Here is a 24,355-nt window from a genome sequence, read left to right on the forward strand (position 1 = left end):
GTATATGGTTAATACTTCGTTGACAACAATCTTATATTAAGAATTTTCATGCAACATTTTAATCTTGATTTTTTTACTTTCTCTATCTTCTCTACTATTTTATATGAGAGGGAGAGAATGCACACATCCAAGGGCCTTTTTCATACTGTTTTATATTCTAATGCTACCCTCTTGTGGAACACTCAATGACTACAAAATATGCAGTGTTATATTGTTATACTGTGGCTTTATAGTTCATTTAAGTACTCTTCGATTGCAGCTATCAGTAAATTGAATCTTCTACTTAATTACTTGATTTGTGACTGTCTAGAGACTCATTCAAGTATGAACAGAAGCTCTCTTCTGGCTACTTCTAGGCTAGTGGTGATGGATGGGAACAGGAAAATAAGTGTCCTGTGTCATGCATCTTAAATCATGCAATTTCCACATCGCTTACTATGCGACCTAACTGGAAAACACAAGGCACAGATTTAAGAACTACATATTTCTATTCTTACCCTTCACAAAAATGTTTATTGACCGCAACTGAAACTAAGGAGAAAGAAGTGCCTGCCAGTGCTTGCTCAAAGCTGGCATATTAGAATGAATGTCTAATGAGGTCAGGTACAGTGGTGGGATTCAGCCAGTTTGCACCACTTCGGGAGAACCGGTTGTTAACTTTCTGAGTAGTTTGGCAAACTGGTTGTCGGAAGAAATCATTAGGGCAGAGAACCGGTTGTTAAATTACTTGAATCCCACCACTGGTCAGGTATGAAGTATTTCCCTCTCTCCTTTCTCTTTTTGACTGCACATCTAACATAAAGATACTCTGGTATCGTGCTTTGCCCATTCTTTTCTTAACCAGTGGTATACCTGCTGTTTCAGCTATTTATTAAAATATGGCCTTTATAATGAAATGGAAATGCCTAATTAAATGCTGATGCCTCCAATTACCAACTTATAGCAATGCCAGAAGAGGAAAGGGGAAGAGAAATTTTAGATTTAGAGGTCCCCCCTTTTTTCTTGCTGAGGCAGCTAACGCAACATTTCTGATAGGCCTAATAGGCCTCTCTTAGGTATACCCCTTATTTGGAGCTGCCCATATCCCTTTCCTGGCATGTGCTGTCTTTGTAGCCTCCTAACCTAAAACTCTCATATTTTGCTTGGCTGTATTGAAGAAGGAGGAAACAGAAGGCTAGGGAGATAAAGCACCTCAGCGGAGGCCGCAGGAAAACATTTATGATAGAGGCATCCTGAGCCTGCTGTGAACTCAGGTTCCGAATCTGTTCCCAGCAACAGGGGACCAAGGATCTTTGCATCCCAAAAGTAGGAAGAGGGATAAGGCAGAACGAAAAGGTAGATTTTGGATATATATTTAGGGTCACTTTCATCTCATGTTGCCATTTTTGTAGGGCATGTAGGGGATTTTATATGAAGGATGCAACAGTGGAAGAATGTTGACACTTTCAACCTCTGCTTGGAAGTTTTCCAGATACATCTGGTCAGCCACTGTTTGATATAAGATGCTGTCTTAGGTAGTCCTTGTGTAATGACATAGCAAAGAAAATCCTTCCATTCTAGCCTTAACCAAATACATTGAGGTTGAGATGGAAAGCATCACGCTGTATGTGTACGTGTGTGTGTGTGTGTGTGTGATTTTTTTTTCCTTTTCAAATTTTCCTCACAAATACTGTATTGCCATTCCCCAAAGGCAGGATCCGCATAACATACTTCAGTAGGCCAATGATGGGGCAGGCTATTGTGTGAACCTGCTGCTAATACAGGTCAGTACTTGGCAGAGAGGAGCAGCTTTAACTCAAAACTTTACCAAGGATTTGCAAGGCAAAGCCCCCTAGTCAGCCATACTACAGACCCTGCCAAATTCGGTCAATTCAGGGCAGGGTCCAAGACCCACCCAATCAGTCCTCCAGAAAAAAGAGAGAGTTGTTCAGCAGCTGAAACAAAAGGCCTGGTTACCACAGAAGGCACATTCCGACATTGATTGCCCACAGGAGCCAAACTCTAGCCCGTTTGCCAAAGTGGCCACTGGAGAGGAATCATTATTATAATGAAATCTTGCCAGTACCATCTTGGTGGGTGTGGTCATGAGGTTGCAAAGCCTTAACTCAGTTAACATAATTAAATGTTGGCTTCCAGAGCCAACTGTGAAGTATTATGATTTTACTTGAGGCATGCTATGTTGATGAACCCTGCATATTTTTTAAAACCTAGAGTGGATCCACAAAAAGTCTGTCTCCAGATTTGGGAGACACTGTATTCTTAGGTTCTGTAGTGAAGATCTACATGAAACAAACAGGACGGCAGTTCACATGCCTTTCACATAATTCAGAAAAGGACTTAAGTTTTTCTGTTTTTATGGTGTTTCTATAGGAATGTGCAGTGTGTGTCTCAACAACCCTGCTTACCATTTCCCATAAAATGCTGAGTCAGCATTCTGGAATTTCCCAGCGTGGACAGCACTGCTGAGATCTTACCTAAATGTGGCAGAATTTATTCTTACAAAAACCTGATATTTGTGGTTGTGACATAAGCTAAAATTATATGATTCACATGGAATTGTGGTTTGTTCATATTCATGAGTTGAAGAGATTAAAAACCAATTCTTATACCTGGCTCACTTGGTTGGAGTATCTTGAAAGAAACTATACAATGTCCAGTTGCAAAGTTCTTATAGATGCAGCTTCTCATACAGAACGTGGGACAATTCCTTGATATTCATATATTTGGTCTAAAGCCTAAATGGAACCTGTGTGCAATAGATGATAGGATCTGGGTCTATTACTGCAGACTTCTTCCAAACTATCTGGAGAAAACTGGCATACATGTTTAGAAGAAATAAAATGAAAGATCTTAACACATATATATATGTACAGTTTCTAGCTCTGCTTCTTCCTTCATGTCTATTCTGGTTACGCTCCGTTGATTCACAGTATGCTTTTCTTTATTGAGCTTGTAAATATCTTTGCATAAAATTGGATATAATAGGTATCTGGACCATGCTGCTGTTCATATGATGTTAAAGAAATAGTGAAGACTGAATCAAATAGTTAGAAAGTGGATGGTCTATAATGTAGCAATAGATTTTCAAACAAAAAGGCAGCCGTTTATTAAATTGTCCTGGAGTGGATAATTCTGTGTCTTATCTCTGGCTGTACACCGCCCTGAGTCCTTCGGGAGAAGGGCGGTATAAAAATTTAATAAATAAATAAAAATAAAATAAATAAATAATGTATATTTGAAATATACCAGATTATATTCTAAACAGTTATGGAGATACAATTGATCTCTTTTATTAAATGAAATGGTAATGGAAATAAATGTTAAGCTGCAAGTAGGAGATTACAGTATAAAGCAAGACTTCTAAGACAGCTTTATTAAAATGTTAGTTATTCCAGATAAAGGGTGTGTATGTGTGTATTTTTATATGTGCGGTATCTCAGTGTGTAAATGAGGTGATAGTAAATGGTAATCAACCAAAGGACAAGTGCCTTAGCTAGCTCTGATGATAGACTAGAGAAAATAACATGCCACCAATGACTTCATGATTCAGCGTTGATGATGGACTTCTTGATGATTTGATGGTTACTTTAGAGGATAGTTCCATTCTTCTACAACAGGGGTGTCAAACTCACTGTTGTGGCTCGCCAGCTGCCAGTGGAGCTGGTGGCAGACTCGGATGAGGTTGGGGGGGGACGGGACTTTGGCCAGTTCTGGAATCTGAGGAAGGCTCTGATGGATGCTCTGTGTCAGATGCAGAGATAGAGCCAGGGCTGTCCAACATTTCCCAGCCACTGGAGAGGCAGCTGCCTTTGAAGGTTGATATGAGTTAGGAGGAAGAACAGCTGGGGCCTGTTCCAGATGCAGATATGTGCAGAGTAGTTAGGCGAGGTGAACAACAGAGGACAAGGAGTCGACTTGGGAAGCAAAGCACACATGGATGCTGAATGCCCCCTCCCTGGCTGGGGAATAAATAGAAGGAAAGGGGAATGGTTGTCGTAGGAGACAACAGTTAATGTTTCTGAAGGTTTTTCTCATTGTGTTTCATGCCACAAAGATTGCTTACCAGAACTTAATTTGTAGTCTTTCGGCTGGGAGCTCATAGCCTTGTAGTTATCACAAGGAACTGATAAGGTCTGTACTGCTGTTAACTCCTTGAAGGACTATTGCCTGGACTTTTCAGTGGGTGAATGCAATTAATTCACAAGAGGTAAATAAAGGGGGTTTTTGTGACAAGGAGTCTGTTTCTTGCTTCTGCAAAGGCTGGGTCAGAACACTCCCGGCCCTTAGGCCAGATGCATCATGTGCTGGGCAAACCCACCCCCAGTTTAATGAAGGAGAAAAAAGTCCTGATACCTTCATGTGACAGCAATGTGACAATGTGAGTTTGACACCCCTGTTCTATAATATCAAGCTAGAAGCGGAGCTGTCAAACTCCCGGCCCGTGGGCCAGATGCGTCACGCACTGGCCACCCCCATGCCTGATTTAAAAAAGGGGGAAAAAGTCCCGATATGTCACATGATGCTGCCATAATGACATGAGTTTGACACCCCTGGGCTAGCGCATAAATAGCCACAGCTGCAACTGTGCTCCAAAAATCCTTCATTAGAACTCCTGAGCAAAAGCAGCATATTAAGAAGAATTAGATAAATTCATGAAGGATAAGTCTCTCACTGGTTACTTGTTGTTATGACTATGTATTGGGGCTGTGCCATATTCAGATTGAAAAAGAAAAAAGGTGTTTCAGAGCATGCATGGATAAATGTAAACACTTGTTGGTAACTCCTTAAAGCAGGTTTGTCTGGGATTGTGCTATAGTTGTGAAAGGCACAGCTGGTTTAAAGCGCTGTCAACAAGTGTTATGTGAATACTTCACTTGTCCAAAGCAGTTCCCTGCTGCTTTGAATTTTAAGCATTCCCTAGGTCTACTAAACATTATTTCTACTGTCACAGGTAGTATACAGGATGTAATTATACATATCAAATGTCATAACTTTTCTGAGGCATGTAGGGTGAACTCTGTCTTAGTTAATCATTCAAGGACTTTCCTTCATATTAAGCCATGGAAAAAGTCTTTAGCCTTTTTAAAAGGGACATGATAATAAAAGAATGCAGATTGACAGAGGAGTGAAATAGGTGGGAAAAGAAACTGCATTAATACGGTTACAGAATTTACAGAATTATGGCAGTGTTAATAGAATTATTGTTTCAATGTCCCTTCCTGCCTCTTCATTTCAAGTTCTGATAACAGGTAAATGGCTCTGAGCCTTTAAATGTGAACTGGAGGAGAGCACGTTTCTATAAAGATACCAGAAGGATTTCTCCACTCTTGGACTTTAAGAATCTAAGACAGAAGAGGATTAATATGGACATGAGCTACAGCAACATTATAAATGAGCAAATGCAAAAATGACAAGAAGTTGAAAGGCCAAGCAGGAGAGGCCTTTGAATGAAAGAAATCTTTCATTCCTTCATATCCCACCTACCCATAAGCTTATGAGACCTTTTCTAGAACCCAGTGCTAATGCGTTAAATGAAGGAAGCTGCAATACCTGTCCCACTCCCTCATTAATTAAATTGCCCTATTTTTCAAACTTTTGTTCATCTGCCAAGTGCTGTTGTAAGATCCAGTGCTGGCATATAGTTTCTTATTGAACTATAAAATACTGTCCAGCATATCTTGTGGGGAAGAACCCAGGCTCACATGAAACTTATCAATGCTTCCATCCCCATTCCTCTGTTCTTTTTTTTTTACTTGAACTAACTTTGGTGTCTGTTACAATGTTGGCTGAAGTGGGTGAACTCTTAATTCTAAGATCTTCCTTTCTGCCTGCAGTACTGGATCAGCTTCTTCCCGAGCTGAACATCCTCCTCAAACTCCTGGACCATGAATACCTGAGTGCCACCACAGTGGAGAAGAAAAACACAGTTTCAAATATCTTGCAAAAGCTACAGCCTCCTGCAGGTTAGGAAACCCTTGTCATATTTCATCACTGTGTTTTAATTTACTGTTTTCTTTTCTTTCTTTTTTTCAATATTTGTACAACTGTAACTATAAAAAAATATATTTAGCTTCTTTTCTTCCTCGATTGTGACATGTTTTGACTCTTGACATGTCCCGGCAGGTGTCAGTCTTTTGTTTAGGTTATTGGGGAATCACTGGAATGATTGCAACATTTTTCCAGTCGTTTGCCTCCAGTGACAGTTGACAGTAATCAGTTGCCTGGCCAGCAAGTCCTGTTTTGCTCTTTTAAAAGCAAATGTCTCAGAATGGTTTCCCAGAGGCAAAAGGCAAGTTGAGGCTTTGTTATCAAGGACTGTCCATGATGCCAGAGAGGTATATTTTCATGAAAGGTGAAAATATAGTTCTATACCTCTGCTCACAATAGAATCCCTTATGCCACCAGGCTTGAAATTTTGGGCTTGGACAACCTGTAACTACGCCGCCTACGGTCTGGCCTAAGTATAGTACACAAAATTGCTGCTACATCTTACCTGTCAATGACTACTTCAGCTTCAACCACAATAATACACGGGTAAATAATAGATACAAATTCAAGGTAAACCGCTCTAAACTCGATTGTAGAAAATACGACTTCTGCAACAGTGGTCAATGCTTGGAATGTTCTTCCTGATTCTGTTGTTACATCCTCAAACCGCCATAGCTTCAACCTTAAACTGTCTACCGTGCACCTCACCCCATTCCTAAGAGGTCCGTAAGGGGGCGTGCATAAGCGCACCAGTATGCCTACCATCACTGTCCCACTGTCCCATTTATTTGTACTCATTACCTGTGCTCATGTATATGTTTATATTTATACCTGTTATCTCGTACATGTTTGACAAACTAAAAAAAAAGGATGCTAATTCAGGCAAATGAACTGTTCCTTTACAATCAGCCCTTCGCATTCTCTAAATCCAACTGCTATGTAATTGCTGTGAACATTAAACAAGGAGGCAAGTACCAACACTTTACAGACATAGGGGCAGATGATTAAATGCTTGTCCTCCAGTGATCTAGTCCTGCTCCAAATAGTTTTGAGAGAGAGAGAGAGAGAGCTGAATCCTTATAGTAACCAAAGGAGACCTAAAGCTTCCTTTAGGTCTTGTGATTTCACAAATGAAACGTGTACAGTATCTTTGTCTTCTTTACAGGAACAGGAGATTGCAGAGTGGGGGTCTACATCCCAGAAAGCTAAACAATTATCTGAGGCCGCTTATCTCTAACAACTTCATATCTCATTCCTCCCTCCCTCCTGCATCTGTTTCCATTATGGTTTTCATAATACAGGATCCTTGGTCCTTTGTTGTTACAAGTACCTGACTCCCTCTGGTGGAGCATTCCATGCTAATGGATCCTTCCAGCTGTCCTTGAGGAGCAGAAGTAAACAGGCATTAAACAATAGCTGGCAAGAGCTGACTGTTCTATTCTTCGAGCCATTTGAGACTTAGACACAGGGTTTCTTCATATTTATGATTGTTCTCAGTACAGGACAAATGAAATTGTAAGCCTTTCAGGGTGGATATTTTTCTACGTTTAATTTTTGGTACTGCATCTCATGCTTTCTCAGGTTAGGCAATTACCTTTTGGAAATTTGTGTCATTAGTTCTATACTAGTTTTTCCAGATGGGATGGACTATCTGTCAGAATCCATGGAGTGTCTGCCTCTCTGTGTGTATGTGACTTTGTGTGGGCATGCTCGTGTATGTATCTGACTCTATATGCGTAGAAGAGCAGAACCCTCAGGTAGTGAAAATAGTGATATTATTTAACCTTGCTTTAGTTGGCCAAGAATTGTTATTTTCTTTCCTGTGGAAATGTGTGTTTCCACTAGACTTCCTGCTGGCTGATTTCTGCTGAGACAGAAGATTTCCATAGGAAGAGCAAATGGTTTGCAATTGTCTGATCAGGAGATTTCTGTCTTCTGTCCTGCAGCAACACCCAGCATATATATTCTTCATGACTTTGGATCACTTGAAGCAATTCTGAAATGGCCCTCTCTGAAGGAAAGTGATATCTCCTCATTCTTGCCTTATACTTTTCAGATATCAAATCTTTCTCTTGAAGATAGGCATGGCCCTCCTTGACCTTCTTTGAAGTTTGCATGAAATTGCTATTTAATTAGACTGGCTGAAGTTCTGGGAACCATAGATACAGGAAGTGAAAATTTTTCATTCAGATAGCTGGAAATATAAATGCAGTATTTGTTCAGATATTGTGCATTTTACCGCTGTCTTATGAAATCATGATACAAACTGACAAGAATTCAACACGATGGGCAAATCTGGATGGTCTCATATCTATTCTGTGCACTCACGTTGGCATATTCACATCTATGAATCAAATCTACAACTTAGTAAGACAATACAGATTTGAGAGATAAGGAATTCAAAATTCTGCAAGGACTGAATACCTGTTTTGCTATATTGGATATTTTTTCCTATAGATCTAGAAAAAGAGTTAAGCTGTTCTAGAAAATCTTTATGTTCCATGGATGCTCACCAGGTTTTATCTGTTAAAAGATCACACATGGCAAATAAATTTTAATAGAAAAAACCTCATTACTACTGATTGCTTCTTTAAAATGTACAATAGGAAATATTGAGTATATTCTGGAGTCTTTTGTGTGCATTGCAGACCAATGAGAAGCTGAAGAGTTTAGCTTCCTGCATAAAGGAAGCTAAAGTCATCCTAGCAATGACTTGTAACAGTGAGAGGGAAGGTCAAATATTAAACACTGAATGTCACTTTTTGTTTATTTATTGTAGCATTTCTATCTTTCAGGGAAGGATGTGAATTACATGTATATGAATACAACAGCACTGCATAATGGCACTAGTTTTGTGGAATCACTGTTTGAAAAGTTTGGTATGTACAATGGATTGATGTGATTACATTGTCATCTATAATTGTGGTTAATTTGGTACCATTCAGTACCTGAAGTAGAAGAGTAATGGAAGTACTATAAGTGACAGAGAACCCACAAGGTATCAGAAAATAAGGAGGAGTCTAGTAGCATTTTTTCTGACTAACACATTTTATTTAAAAAATTGCGCTTTCATGAGCTGCAGTTCACTTCATCTCCAACAGCTGATTAATTTGACATACATATTACATATTGATTATTTACCTGTAGATTTTGACAAATTTAAATACTACCATTTTTTTAGTATTGGATAAAGGTTTGGGAGCGAATATATTTCCTTCCTGCTTTAGTTCTAAAAGGCAACAGCTCTTCTGAAGTGAGAAGAATTCGCTTATCTGGTCTGATCTTTTATTTCATAGTCAAGATTGCATTCCAGTTTAATACTTTCAAATTATAATTCCCTCCTCCAGTCCTAACATATCACAGAATGAAAATCGATTGTCATCAGCATAACGATCCAAGTCTCATCCAAGAAGTCTTTCATTCTTCTTGATCATCTGTTCACTTCAGTAAGAGAACAGCTGACTCTCTCTTTGTGTCTTCCTTTCTCTGTCTCCCATAGTGACTCAGAAGGAAGAGGCTACAAAAATCTCATGCCCTGTACCTTTGTGGGCCCAAACATTAAGATCTGGTGCAACAATGAATATACATGTTACTGTACTATTGAGTCTCTGGCTTCTAATCTTTTCTCAGACTGTGACTTGGGCAATCTTCAGGACATGCAAGAAGATGATGGAGATGGTAAAGAAGGCATCAGCTTGGAGCTTTCAAGGAGTCAATCAGCTAAAAGTGTAAGTTCCACCAATTCTCAGTTCCTCATTTCATAACACACAAGAGTGTTTTATACAAACACTGGTCATCTACTTCAGTGCTGCTCATTTTCATTTTCTCTAATTTGGCACTCTCCAGAAACATTGGAACCATAGTTAACTATGCTGGTTGGCAACATCAGCATCTTCTATCCTAGCAGAACTGATGAGCACCAAGTTGAGGAAATTTGGTTTACACTGATTGGCTGTGACATTTGAAGTTTTATATCTGAGACTTTCTTAGCTGATAGACTGAAGAAGCCACTTGTGGGCAAAGTAGGTTTGAACTCTGCAGAGGAGACATTTTCTCTAGATTTTCAGGCTACCAGGCTTTTATAATATGGGTCGTGGTGGATTTATCTGGGCACTTGATGCCTGGGGTGGAGCTATATTGTAGATATCTTCAGATAAGCAAAGAGACAGAAAGAAATGCTAGGAAGCAAAGAACTAAGGATCACTTCATGTCTGAAAAATTCTGCTTATTCTATGCTTGCAAGACACATAGCTTGGAAAGAAACCATCAGAACATTTATTTCATCAGCTATTTTCAAAGTTCTGGTTAGATGAGAACATTACATCCAAAGAGAAACAAAAATCCATTCCTTTTTTATAGTCAATTTTACTTCACATAAAGACCACATATGCAATCAGATGCAAATACAGTCATATGGAAAAGGCATAATGAGGTTGGAGACAAAAAAAATAGAACGGCGATTTTTCTTCCCTTTAAGCCAGAAATCGTTGAAAAGAAGCATTGTTACACATGAAAACATACTCATTCCACTGAAGTGACAAACGTTTGCAAATGTTAGTATTACTTTTATCCAACAACTGTGATAGGATAAAAGAAGTGTACGTGTATGCATTGTAGAGAAGCAAAGAATTATCTCTTATTTAGATGGAATAGTTCTTATTGCTCAGAGCAAGATTAAACAATGGTCTACATAATAATTTCCCCTTGTTGCCAACTGATTGCTCTAAAGTCACACACACATATCCAGCATAACACTATGGGCCCTTAAAGATATTTTATTATGCAACTGCTCTACATCATTCATAGAGTGATATTGGGATAGGTTATCTACATTATCCTTGAATTTTCCCCTTGTTTCTTTTATCATTTTTCCTACCTGAAAAAAATCAGTTAAGGTTAGAAAACTAGATTGGGTATCTTCTGGTAGGTAGTTTTATGGGGTCCTCCCATGGCCATTGAAACTGTCTTATTCATGCTGACGCTATAGACACAAGAGCAGAAGGTAAATGGCTTGAACAAAAGCTTCTGAGCCTGAGGAATTTCTCTGCAGAAATATCTCCATTTGGAAGATAAATTCAGGGACGGATAATAACAGTGCAACATTCAGCCCCATTTGAATACTGCATTTTTTCCCCAATAGGTTTCTGGGGAGCCACCTCCACCATTGCCCACAACTCCTCCTCCAGAAGATTATTATGAAGAAGCTCTGCCATTGGGCCCAGGCAAAGCTCCTGAGTACATTACATCTCACAGTAAGCCTTAAAGAGGGCCAGCTATGGAAGGAAACAGCTGGTATTTTGGCACTCTCCTATCAGCTAGGAAAATAAAGGCTCCTCCCAGAGGTGTCTGGCAGCTGACAGGGTTATAATTGGTACCGGGGGGGGGGGGCAGGCTTTCCTGTTCCTTTCCTAGATTTTTTTTTCTTCCTCCCCCATCTCTAGTTGGTCAGATGTCACAAGCAGTTGTTTGCTCAGACTTGCCTGGAAATGTATAGTAAATCTTGAGTGACAAGGAAGGGAAGGGCGTGCCTGAGAACAATGTCGCTCTGTCTCTCCCGTAGCTTGTCTGGGAGATTAGGGGAAGGCAATGAAAAGGGCCCAGCACCTGTTCTTGTTCTTGTAATCACTGAGCCCTAGTGAAGCCACGTACAGGTCTAGCAACAAAAACAAGAACATTATAAGATTTCCTGCTGATGCAGCTGACTCGTGGCATAAGTGTCATGAGAAACATGAGGAGAGAGTAAGAGCCTGTTACAAGGATTCTGGAAAGACCCTCCTATATTAAAGTCAAAAAGGAGAGGCAGTTTCAATGGGGGTTTGGCTCTGGGACTCTGCCCCATAGGAACTCTGAATGAATGTGAAGAACAACCGAAGTAAAGCAGATGAGATACTGAGGCTGTTTGAAGCAGAGCATGTGCTTTCTACTAATGGTTGCAGTAAGGAAAAGAATTTGAGAATAAGAGTCAGAAAGCAGAAAACAGTTGGGAACAGATAATTATGACTGGCACCCAATGAGCTCTATTTTATATTTCGTTTGCTGTGGTTCCCTTTAGAGAATCCCTTTAGAGATGGGCAAGTAAAAGCGAAAGAGGATTTGAAGTTATGACAGATAATTTATCAGTGAGATGGGTGGCATAGAAATTAAATAAAAAATAGTCTGAACTTATTGTTAGTCCTGACTTATTGGTAATAAAAATTTGTCTATATCCTTCAAAGTTGACTTACAGTGCAGCTCATACACCTCCCTGAAAATCTTTCTCACTGCTTAATTTGTACAATTTAAAATATTCCTTCTGCTTTTTGTACAGACAGCTCCAGTCCTCCCAATTCAATAGAGGATGGATACTATGAGGATGCAGATAGCAACTATCCTGTCACCAGAATAAATGGGGAGCAGAAAAGCTCCTGTAAGTAGCACTGCAACTATATGTGTTGTGTACATCTGTTGGGGGAAGAGAATCATCTTGATTGCAGAAGATTCAGGCAATCAATACAATTTTATGGAAATAGTATACTCTTATTTGTTTTTTGTTGTTAATTGTGTAACCATTACTGTACCTTTAAGAAGTAAAGCCTCTTCTTATTTCTGTTGTTTTATTCATAACCATCCTGGATTTTAGGAAAGGACAAGTCTACAGCACCTCTGTATATTCTTCCTTCTTGTCCTTCTACCAGTTTCTCCACTGTTATTCCAATGCATCCTCAATGTTATTGGATCTTTCTCCACCACTAAAGAGATTAAATCTCTCACATGGAGTTCATTTGAAGTTGACTATTACTAATCAGATGTATTCATTATTTAAAATTCTTCCTTCCTCACAGTCCTGGAAATTTTGTTATGTACCTGGCACTTTTCTTAATCACTATTAGTAAATCAGCCTCTTATCACTGAATTATATCATGATGTTCCCTTTGTCATTGTCTCTCCTTTGTCTGTATTACCTTATTGATTTAAAGTTTTCCTGTGTTCAAAAAAGAAATAAAACCTTGCATGGGGGAGATATGGCATGGTAAACAGAAAGATCGCTGTGCTATGCTTCTCCCAATTCCAGAATTTAAAATCTAGTATTCATTACTTTTTGCTGTGTTTGCAAATTTCTGTAACAGTGCCATAATCCTCTTGTTTTGTTCTTTTTCCATTCATAGCTCTCCTTTCTATCCATCTAGGGCAGCCCAGGTGGCGTGGCATACACATATTAAACTATTCAAAACCTCTACTGAAAAAAATGTATTTTTTTTCTACACATGAGAGTGTGGGAACCAGATATATTTATCAAAAATAAGTAGTTTGTATTTTGGAAGCAGCACTCAAGAAGGCTCAACCCAGGTGCCTCAAAAAGCACTTAAAGCATTTTTAAAAGTGACTTTTTTTAAATGTCCAGGCAGGTTGATAGCAGGGGAGACAACATGGTCTATTTAAGCAAAATCAAATCAGTCATATCTTAAGACGCCATATTTTGAGGATCTCTAATATGGCAGATAATAGATTATAATTGATTTGGCTTAAAGAACCTTTCACATAGTATCTGCCACATGAGTTTTGAACCCAGGCATCTACACCCAAATCTGACTCTTTCTAGGACTGCTGATTACTTGCCTCTCCATACATTGCCTAACCTTATCTGAGACCTCAAGAAGAGATGATGGTTGCTGGCCCACCAACACTTTCTAGAGCCCCATGCCAAGCTAGGCATTGGTTCTACCAAACATTCTGTTCTAATTCACCATCCAAAACCTTCTGAATACCACAACACAGACTTTAGCCCAAAGGGGGGTTGTGTTGGAGAACACAAATATTAGGAAGATATATCTACTTGTCTAATCTGAGGTCTATTCTAGGTATTCTAGGGTAAAACTGAGGGCAAACCAAAGAAAATGGCTGAATATATCTGGCCAACTACCTAATTTGCTTAATTCTTTTGCAGTTATTTTCTCTCTAGTCTTTCCAGCAGCAAGGCTACTAACAACTATTTTTTTCCAAATGCTTACAATGGGTATTACTTCCACTGTGACTCTTCCTCAGCTGTAACCCCTAGCTACTATGTTTTACTCATTACTGTTTAACCTATAAGTGATCAGTTCCTCCAAAAATGAAATGTTTCAAATCTGCACTAATCCTTGTCTGCATAAAATTATAATCTTCATAATTTATCATCTCATATCTGTGGCCATCTCATATGGCTTTATTCTTTTAAAATCTTCACATTTTAATTTTTTCTATGAAGTAAAAAGGGAATGGATAATATAAGTTAGGTTTTTTGATTCTGTGCATTATGCTCTACTTTATACAGTACTCTTATATTATTTTTATCTTTAAAAAATTCTTTCAAAATAGAATGCCTTTTCATTTAAAAGTACACAATGATACTGATAGGAATATTGTAAGATATGATTTGTTCAGAATATCAGTATTAATTTTTCATTACAGACTATATTACTACTTCAATTAATTACGTTCTGATCTCTGTGCTGCTCTTATGTTTCTATAAAGTAAAATTATTCAGATTTATATCTGCTAATTAAAGTAATAAAACATTTGATAATAGAAATAAGGCATTTTTACAAGAAATATGTTCTATTTAATCAGGAGTGGGGTTTTGGTAGCATCTCCTACTTATATATGCAAAATTAATGGGTTATATTTGCCATTCTCTTTTATTTTCATGATTTATATCTTATGATATAGGAGTTCTGAAGCTAAGCGTAGTTAAAAGCTTCATCACGTCTTAATCTTGCCTGCCAGATGCAATCCCTTAAATAACTAGCATATGTAAAACATTTAGGACTTTGTTTCCAGAAAACAATAAGCTAGGATATGTCACAATACAAACATGGACCAGTTAGCAGATTAGCTAATTTAGCATTTTTTCCATCTTTCTGGATGTTTCATGGGGAACCTCATGTAGAGGTAATTGCACTTACTTTGGAATGTAATCAAGGCACAGATAATTGAATGATTGTAGTTAAATCATGAGATAAAATTATACAAACACATTCTTTGCTATTGCCATCACCTGAGGATCTAGAGATAAGGTCAGGAAGCATTTTCAGACAATATCCTTGGTCTTTCATGAAGTCATACAATCCAAATTCATACAAGCTGGATCCCAATCTCTTTTCATTGTCCAACACCACCTCAACCCTATCTGGATTTAATTTATCCTTGCTTTCACCTCTTCCACTTTGTTATCAAAGTTGGGCAACATTCAGTGGCATCGTTAAGAATTTTCTTGGAGTTAATATGTCAGGAAATCCATAGAAAAAAGGAATATTAAATATTTTTACATAATGAATAAAAAAATTTTCTATTAGCTTATGTTAAGGTTGGGCAACTAGTTCAATAGTGTAATTTGAGCTATTGAGCATCAGCCAATATAAATGTCTTCAAATATCATTTTCATTAATTCCGTTTAGAAGTTGTTACTTGCAAATTTTGGGCCAAAAATAGCAATAGCACTTATACACCACTTCATAGTGCTTTTATAGCCCTCTCTAAGCAGTTTACAGAGTCAGCATATTGCCCCCAACAATCTGTATCCTCATTTTACCCACCTCGGAAGGATGGAAGGCTGAGTCAACCTTGAGCCTGGTGAGATTTGAACTGCCAAATTGCAGTCAGCTGAAGTAGTCTGCAGTACTGCACTCTAACCACTGCGTCACTTTGGCTTTAGGAACATATGTAGTCATTGTTATCAGCATTTTTATCCTCTGTTCTAAAGTCAGTGACCAGGTTATAGCCATTACAGCAACAATTCATGCTATTTCCAATAGCTTGTAGAAATCTGTCAGTTTGTTTATGCCTTTTCTTCAACTCTGTAAAGTTATTTTGGTCAGAGGTTATCATACTTTACAATAAAACAAACTGAATCATGGAAATGATCTGAACTGGTATATTTACTCTAGCTTGAAAGTTTATATGGTTTTTTCCCCCTAACCTTGACCAGAAGAATGAGGAAAATGCAGGAAAAAACCCAAACTTTTATGAAACTCAGTACAGTGGGGTACCAAGAACCGATAACAAGTATGTGCCTGTTTAGATTGTGAAAAATGAAAATTGTCTCACATTGAGACAGAATTCATATCTGCAGATTGCTTCACTATGAATCCTAGTTGGACACATAACTATAGGTACTTTAAGAAAAAGGCTACACCTGAGTTTACCTATTTACAAATTGGTGGGCAAAGCCAGCCACTAAATACCAATTTAGCAGGAGGAAAATTAATGAGATTGATTCTTTAGTTCCCCATACCAATTTATTTGTATGCTTTTTGTAGGAGATGGCAAACTTTCAAAGTACTGGTCAAACTCCTTCATTATTTTTATTTACTAAAAACGGACTAATGTAGGTTCCCAGACACAGTCTTAGAAATAAGATGAGGTTACAAACTGGTGGGTGGTTTAGTAGAATGCAGACTTGGATTTCATTTTTTAAAAACTAAACAATTTCATAATAGTTCTATGAGAGGCATTCAGAAACTGTAAAAAGGAGCTCTGAGGCACGTTTTAGGCAAATATTTATCATATTGAAATTCCAAAAGTTTGGAAGTTGTTTTGTAGGTTGCACTTAGCCTCCAACTATTGCAAGAGAAGTTTAAATAAAACAATAGAAATCTTGTAAACTATTAGTGTACCAGAAATCAACATATGATTTTTGCTTGCATAATTCTAAAACATGCACATAGAGGTGTTTAAGAAAAATAGCCCCTCAGGTACAGATAGTATTCTGTTACATATATTAGGGATATTGATGATTCCTCGCATGTCTAGGTAGGGTTGGAAAGCTTTTATACCAAAATCCTAGAGACTCATTGTTAGTCAGTATAGATCAGGGGTAAGCAAATTTCTAACTTTATAGTGTAAAGCAAGGATGTCCAAACTTGGCCCTTTGAAGAGTGGTGGACTTCAACTCCCAGAATTCCCCAGCCAGCAACTTGCTCATATTTATAGCTCATGCTGGCTGGGGAATTCTGGGAGTTGAAGTCCACCACTCTTCAAGGGGCCAAGTTTGGACACCCCTGGTTTAAAGCAATTGAGCAATAGTGCAGGTACGATTTTTGAAAAGCAAATTGAAATCGTGTTAGATCCTATGAGAATTCAGCCACTCCTTTTTTTTCTTTTTTTTTAAAGAAAAATAATTTACTTTAAAACTCTGTGGATTTGGATAGTTGTAAGCACCTTGATGTCCAAGAACACTGAGCTGATGATCTTTAATGTAGATGATATACAAAAGTTGACTGATTGGTAGTCTGATTCAATAAAAATAGTCTCTCTAATCCTGTGAGATTAGCAGTAACATTATGGAAGATTAAATTATCTCTGTTTCCTCATAGACAATGACTCTGATGCAATGAGCAGCTCCTATGAATCTTACGATGAGGAGGAGGAGGATGGGAAAGGCCAGAGGTTAACACACCAATGGCCATCAGAGGAAGCTTCCATGAACCTGGTGAAGGATTGCCGGATTTGTGCTTTCCTGTTGCGTAAGAAGCGCTTTGGACAGTGGGCCAAGCAGCTGACAGTTGTTAAGGACAACAAGCTTCTGGTGAGTCAGTGGTTTTTAGAATACCAGTCTTCTTGCAGTCACAGGTCTTTTTGAAGAAGACAAATTCGTCTCCAAATTACATACTAAAATTAATTTATTATAGCACCACTGATTATAATGAACCCCAAAGGCCTATTGATAGAGTGATGTTTTCACCTGCTTGTAGAATACCAGAAATATGGGGGTCCCCTTGCTAGAGGGAAAAGCTATTCCAAAAGAGGGAAGCTGCTATCTATTTCCTGGTAGGTAAGGACCCTTAGCAGATGCTCACTAGATAGCCAATGGGATAGGCGGAAATTGTTGGAAAAAGGCAGTCTCTAGGATAAAAGGATAAGTAACATCTAGATATTGTGCTAATGAAGGTGTGATAAATTTATGCTGCATATATTGATAGGATTGATAGAAAAGAAGCATGCTGACTATTGTTCTAAAGGCTTCTGATGTGCAGTGACAACAGCATTTTATTTTCTGGGATTTACTAAAAGTTTGCAGCATAAAATCACAGATCTTTAGAATTTTGGTATGATACTCCGATTAAAATATCTAACAGTCTTATAAATGCTAACTTGGTTATTTAAGGTCAGTAGGAATGATGCTGTGCTCAATTTGATATTCTGTATCATATATTCATTGTTTGAACTTCTTCTTGTCTATATCATACACTATTGTCATTAATGTGTCGGGAGAGGTGATAATGATACAGCTTCTCTTCCAGCCCCTTTCCCCATTTCAAATAAAGGGGTCAGCTAACACAGATGTGGTTAGGTCTACAAGAAAAAAAATAACAAGTCTGTACAGTACTTTGAAAAGGTTAATTCATGCATTGGCTTTATTTTCATATAGTCTTTCTTCCATATGAAGAATAGCATTACGCACACCAAAGCATTTGAAGAATATTTCTTGGCCACTTTGCCCTGATAGATAGAAGATTATTCCAAGGGATTTAATAAAGCATATTAATAATTGTAAATTGTGTCCATTGAGTGACCAATTTAGTGCCTATGATCTTTTAGTGAATACCATTACTTTTATAATTAATCTCTAAGGGTTGATTGTCAAAATAGGGAGTAAGAGCACAGAATGTTCTTTGTAAACCACATGGGTTTGAGACAGAATTACCACAGCAACCATGTAAAGATATATGCCAAGATGAACATAAGTGAATTAATATGTAAATGGAGCAATAATGGAAGCAAGATGTAGTTCTATCTAATCCTCCTAAAGTTTGAAATGTCTTTGGTGAGATGCCCCATCAAAATAGACCTTAAATCTCAAAATTTTGATATCAAAATTAGTTCAGTTGATCTTGAGAGTAATATATGCCAGAATTTCTTAATATCAGGTTGAATGTGTATCTAAAATCAAGAAACACTGTATAAAATGCAACTGGGGGATCAGTTCTTTTGCCAGATGGTGCAACATGAAGGCTGAATGTAAAACAGAAGAGCTTGGTTGAAAGCCAGATTGTTCTGCCAAAATATTTTCAGACTCCATCCAATCCACTAATCATTCATACAGATTTGCTGACTCTACTGGACAGACTTTTAAGTTTCTTAATTTGGTGGCAGCTTTCTCTCACTTTTTTGTACATTGGAATTATTATTGCCATTCCTCCTTCCCCCCCCCACCCCCCCAATCTTTAGGGATATGTAGGATGCAGTCAATAAAAAAGGGAAAAGAAAAGCCAGATTTGGATTTCACCAGTCCAGGTTTTTCCTGATTATCTAATGTAGTATTATGTATTATTATGTTATTACGTAGTATTACATAATGATCCTCAGGGACTTTACCAGACTTGACCTTTACCATTCAGATATGTTTCTGAGCAGGTTACTGATGCCCACTCTAGGGGAGAGTCCACGTCCAAATGTAATGGGATAATAGCTTCTTCATTGCTCTTATATAATAGTCAGGATTGTTCCTCTCAAACTGCTGAAGGAATAAGGCCATCAATTCTATTACATATATAAAAAAGATTCTGAGCCTTCTCTTTATGGGGAAGCACAATAATGTCAAAGTCATAGCTAGAGCAATCTTGGAATCAGCCAGCCATCCCATCTTGTTTGGATCTTGGCAGCCTCCACAGAGCAGGCCGTGATTTCCCCTGCATCTCCCCATGGGTCTAGGGGAGAAATGTATAGCTGAATATCATCTGCATATTGATGATACCTTACTCTGAACCAATGTATAACGTCTCCCAGTCCATCCATCTAGACATTTTTGATACAACCTTCGTTCTTCCCTGTAAGGGGGTTTATAGGTGGCATTGACTGTAAGGTATACTTGTCCAGCCTCACCAAATATTTATTTTAAGATGAAAATGAAAAAAATCCAATCAAAATTGTCTAATTGGAATTTATTCTTCAATGTTAATTATGGGCTAGGAAAGCAAAAGTAGGTGATAGTTTAATTCTTTCTTCATCTAACATTTTCCTGTACCGATGTCACTTGGAAAGACCCTATTTGATCAGGAAGTATACTAGCTGCTCTACCAACTATGCTTTGATGCTTCCTGATCCCCCTCTGGAAGCATAGTTCTTACTTTGTTTAAAACAACCTGAGAAATTTAACATACGTTGATATAATATTCCATGACACATGCATGTGTCAAACAGAACATCAGGTTCAATGTACCTTTTGCTTCATGTAACAAAGTGTTCTGGTTTGAAGGTTGTATTGTTAAGCTGTGCGAATCTTCTAATTTTTCATCTTTCTCTGACATATGTAAATCCCAGCCATTTCCAAATGGTCAGCAACACTATCATGACAATACTTTTCTGTTTGTTCTTACCACATGGAGAACAGGTGTGAAATGTGCAAGAAAGACTAGCTGAATGAAATCTCAATTGTCCCTTCTTTCTAATGTTAGTGTTACAAAAGCTCCAAGCACAGACAGCCACACCTTGAAGTGCCTTTGAGCATCAGCCACGTTGTCTATGTGCCAAAGGACGGACGCCGCAAAAAGCACGAGCTGCGCTTCACACTACCAGGAGCTGAGGTCCTAGTGCTAGCAGTGCAAAGTAAAGAGCAAGCTGAAGAATGGCTGAAGGTATCGCTCACAACTACAAAAGACTGTTATTCCTCGGCAAACCCCTCTTTATCTGTGGCTCATATCTTCTACACTTGTTATCTTTTTGTTGACTTGTTTATTTCCAATGTCCAAGATATGCTTAGCAATCGTGCTGTGGCTGGTTTTTTGGAGATGAGCAAACGAGAATGGATCTCATAGGAAGTGGGACTTATCTTCCTCCTGAGGAAAGGCTTTCCTTCCAGCCCTCTTATCATGCCTGTCTGATTGCAACACCAGCTGTGGAGAGAATATCCACCCACCAGAGAAGACTTTCCCCACCCGATATAGAACTGTTTGGCAGGGGAGATGTTTGTTTACCCCCACTCAGCCTTTCCTGCTTTTGTTCTCAAGCATGAGCTCATAAACTCAGGCAATCTCTGGGAAAGGTAGAATTTGCCTTCTCTTCCTGGAGAAGCAGTCCCTTCAACTCAGTTTTCTCTAGTGACACCTCTGTCCTCCCCAGGACTAGCAACCATGATATACTTGGAGAAGGTAGATTGCAAAATAGATGTAAAAGTAGGCAAGTCAGTGTGATTAACCTCATACGGTATCATGTGGTTAGTTAGCCATATGCTATAGGAATCAGTTTAATAAATCATGAAGATTTATCAGGCTTGGATATGGTTATTGTTGTTTTTGGTAAATACCTATTCTAGGAAGATAAATACAATATGATCTATAAGAAAAAAAATAATTGTCTTGTAGATCTAATGAGTTTAAGACAGAGAAAGGAAATCTGTACACATAGAGTCTCGCCGCGTAGCACCTATTTTGTGGCTTCTCAACACCCCTAGAATACATTTTCCTGTGGCAGGATTATTTGAGCTTTGATGTTTTTGCAAACTTGATGGGAGCAGGCATATTGTTTCCATTGGCACCTTAATCCCACCTTTCTACTGATAGCAGTGTCTTAAAATTATACTGCTGAAATTCTGCCATTGAAAATGGAGATATAATGGAGAGGGGGCATTATACAAAATATTTATGGGAATTCTAAAGTAGGAATGAAATATGTTTGCCTCACAGATGTTGTTTGTTCCTTTTCTATTCTTGATCCTCACTGAAAAAAAAAATCAGTGTTCTCTAGAAGATTGGAAAGTCAAATTGTACACTTAAACCTTCAAATGCTCCAAAAGGCCTTGGCTATATTAGCATTCAGTAAAATATCTATAGTATACTTATAAAAAGAACATAGTGGAAACAGCCTTCTCCTTGTTTAACTGGTGTCCCATAATATATTCCCAATAAAAGCAACAGAATTAATTGAACTGAAATATGACACTTGTAGAGGGCAATGTTTGGGGAAGACTTGTTTAACATTTCTCTTCCTACTTAATAATACCTAAGTTAGTGCCATTAGCTGATCACACAGTAACCATTTCTTATGTAGCTATATGAAACAGAAGTGTGGAGTTAAACTAATGGCATTTGCCATAGACAGTAGATCTATACAGCAGTGGTTGACTGATCTTATAGGCTCAATTTTATTCCATAAAGGAGAATTTGCGACATAGGGGGCTTGGCTTCTTTGTAGTTTGCCCATCCTCACATGGAGATATGTAGTTTTTGGGAGATTTTATGGGGCATTTATCTGGGAGAAGTTTAATAAAATCTATAAACTAAGTAGTTTATATCAGAACTGCAGGGATGGAAGTTTAATGAGTTGGGATTTGATTTATTTTCTGTTTTGGCAGAGCAAGTGTTCTTTGGCTTGAGTACTGTCAGGAAATTAGTATTAAAAGTCTTTGTTCCTCCTTATATTACTGGCTGAATTTTTTTGTTATTGTTTTTAGTATTTTCACATGTTGCCTTTACTGCATATATTAGTTAAAGCATTCCCCCCTTCCTGGCTTGGGATGAAACTGTTCAGATCCTCCCTTCCTCAAAATGTTAAGTACTCTCCTGGCCCCAGTCCACCTGATTCTTCAATGGGCTGGATAAATCCAACTTTCTTTTGAAAAACCACCTCCCTGAATTAAAAATTCCTGATAACCAAGTCAACTAGGGTTGTTTTGGAACCAATGTGAATGAGATAGAGCAGGAACTGGATGCACTTCCTGCCCTATAAGGAAAAAACTACTGCCCTGTATTGAAAGCTCTTATCAGCTTAAAACTTGGGTCAACCTTGTCTGCTGAAATATTAGAGAAACTGGGAGTAGGAATAATAAAAATCAGCAAAACCCAGTTAATGAATGAGCTATTGAATGAACTTTATAATTTGTTTCCTTCTATGTTATGAGGCATAAGAAAAACATTATCTTGAGTTAGGACCTGTTAGCCAAATGATACTCTTAGGCATAAAACTGGTGTCAGTTTAACATAGCTAGCATTAGAAACTAATACTGCAAACAAGCTGAAAAATTAGGTGTAGATCTTGCCTTTTTCAACCTGATGCTGACCATGTACTGGGTTTCTAATTTCCAGGATTACTAGCTAGGAGTGGTCCCAAATTATTTGAAGGACACTTGTTTTTACTAGGCTTGGATTAATTTCTATTCCTTAAAAATTGATCACAAGTTTTTTTTCCTTTATTCCTCAAATTTGATAAATGGCAATCATAGTTCATAGCTCCTGGATTAAGAGTTGGCTTTTCAACTGCTAACCTGTGATCCTAGATGGAGTTTGCTGTATTATTTTGTAAGGCAAGGAAACCCCAAGGGCATTTCTGTGCCTGGGAAAATACAACCTGACAGTTTGAAATGAAGTGAGCATTTTATTATAGCAGAGGTGTATCCCTGCTTTTAAAGTGATGCAATTCATTACTGTCATTCTAAACTCTATCTCCTGCTCAGGTGATAAAGGAAGTAAGCAATCCCACTGGAGGAGGATTAAATGGAAACGAAGTTCCTCTTTCTCCTACGCTTACGTACAAGGTGGATCATGATAAGGTAAAATTTCCTAAAGTTCTGTTTCCAGGACAAACTGGACATTATGCACGTAACATTCATAGTATTCAAGTGTACTTTTCCAGATATAATTAGCAAGTGGAAGAGGGGAGAATATAACCCTTTTTTATCTGTTGTGATCCCACGCTTAATTTAAACAATACCCCATGTGCAAGAGAAAAGGCTCCATCCAGTGGTGGGATTCAAATAAATTAACAACCAGTTCTCTTCTCTAATGACTGGGTGGGTGGGCATGGCCATGATGGGCATGGCGGGGGTGTGTGACAGTGCCTAGTAGGCTTCCCTGCAGCCTTCTGGGAGCAAAAACGGGCTGTGGAAGGCCCATTTTTCACCGCCCCAGGTTCTGGAGGCTCTCTGGAGGCAGGAAATAGGCCCATTTTCACCCTCCACAGGCCTCTGGGAGATCCGTTTTCCACCTCTCTGGGCTCCTTGCACCGCCTGCACTTACCGGGGATCCAAAAGGGCTGTGTGAGGACTCCAGGGCGGGGGATGGAGCCAGTCGGTCATCAGAACTACCGGTTTGCCGAACCAGATGTAAAATTAACATCCGGTTCATCTGAATTGGTCCGAACCAGCTGCATCCCATCCAGATGCAAGTAGCAGCTGGAGGAAGAGATTTTCATTGGAATCAGAAAAAAATATTTATAGGTAGTCCTCAATTTATGACTATAATTGAACTCAGAATTAAGGTTGTAAGTTGTGCTGATCATTAAGCAGGTCCTTATGTGACCAAGTACAATTTTACAACCTTTTTCACTATGGTAGTTAACTAACTACTGGTGATTAAGTGAACACAGTGGTCATTAAGTTAATCCATTGTCCACGATAGGCATTTTTTGCTGGAAAGTA

General features: G+C 38.4%; 1 protein-coding gene and 1 long non-coding RNA gene across 2 annotated transcripts in view; one reads left to right on the top strand and one right to left on the bottom strand.

Annotated features, from left to right (window-relative positions):
* The window catches only part of AFAP1L1 (actin filament associated protein 1 like 1), an 86,148-nt gene that overhangs the window by 43,950 nt on the left and 17,843 nt on the right, over positions 1-24,355 (top strand). Inside the window, exons 2-9 of the mRNA XM_058172698.1 lie at positions 5,835-5,963; positions 8,784-8,867; positions 9,619-9,716; positions 11,129-11,240; positions 12,296-12,394; positions 17,319-17,530; positions 20,400-20,579; positions 23,393-23,488. Coding sequence (XP_058028681.1) covers positions 5,835-5,963; positions 8,784-8,867; positions 9,619-9,716; positions 11,129-11,240; positions 12,296-12,394; positions 17,319-17,530; positions 20,400-20,579; positions 23,393-23,488 — 1,010 coding nt within the window. The remainder of the gene's footprint in view (positions 1-5,834; positions 5,964-8,783; positions 8,868-9,618; positions 9,717-11,128; positions 11,241-12,295; positions 12,395-17,318; positions 17,531-20,399; positions 20,580-23,392; positions 23,489-24,355) is intronic.
* The window catches only part of LOC131193003 (uncharacterized), an 84,354-nt gene that overhangs the window by 15,354 nt on the left and 44,645 nt on the right, over positions 1-24,355 (bottom strand). The window lies entirely within an intron of this gene.

The sequence above is a fragment of the Ahaetulla prasina genome, chromosome 2 (assembly GCF_028640845.1).
Source record: "Ahaetulla prasina isolate Xishuangbanna chromosome 2, ASM2864084v1, whole genome shotgun sequence".
NCBI classification, from domain to species: Eukaryota; Metazoa; Chordata; class Lepidosauria; order Squamata; family Colubridae; genus Ahaetulla; species Ahaetulla prasina.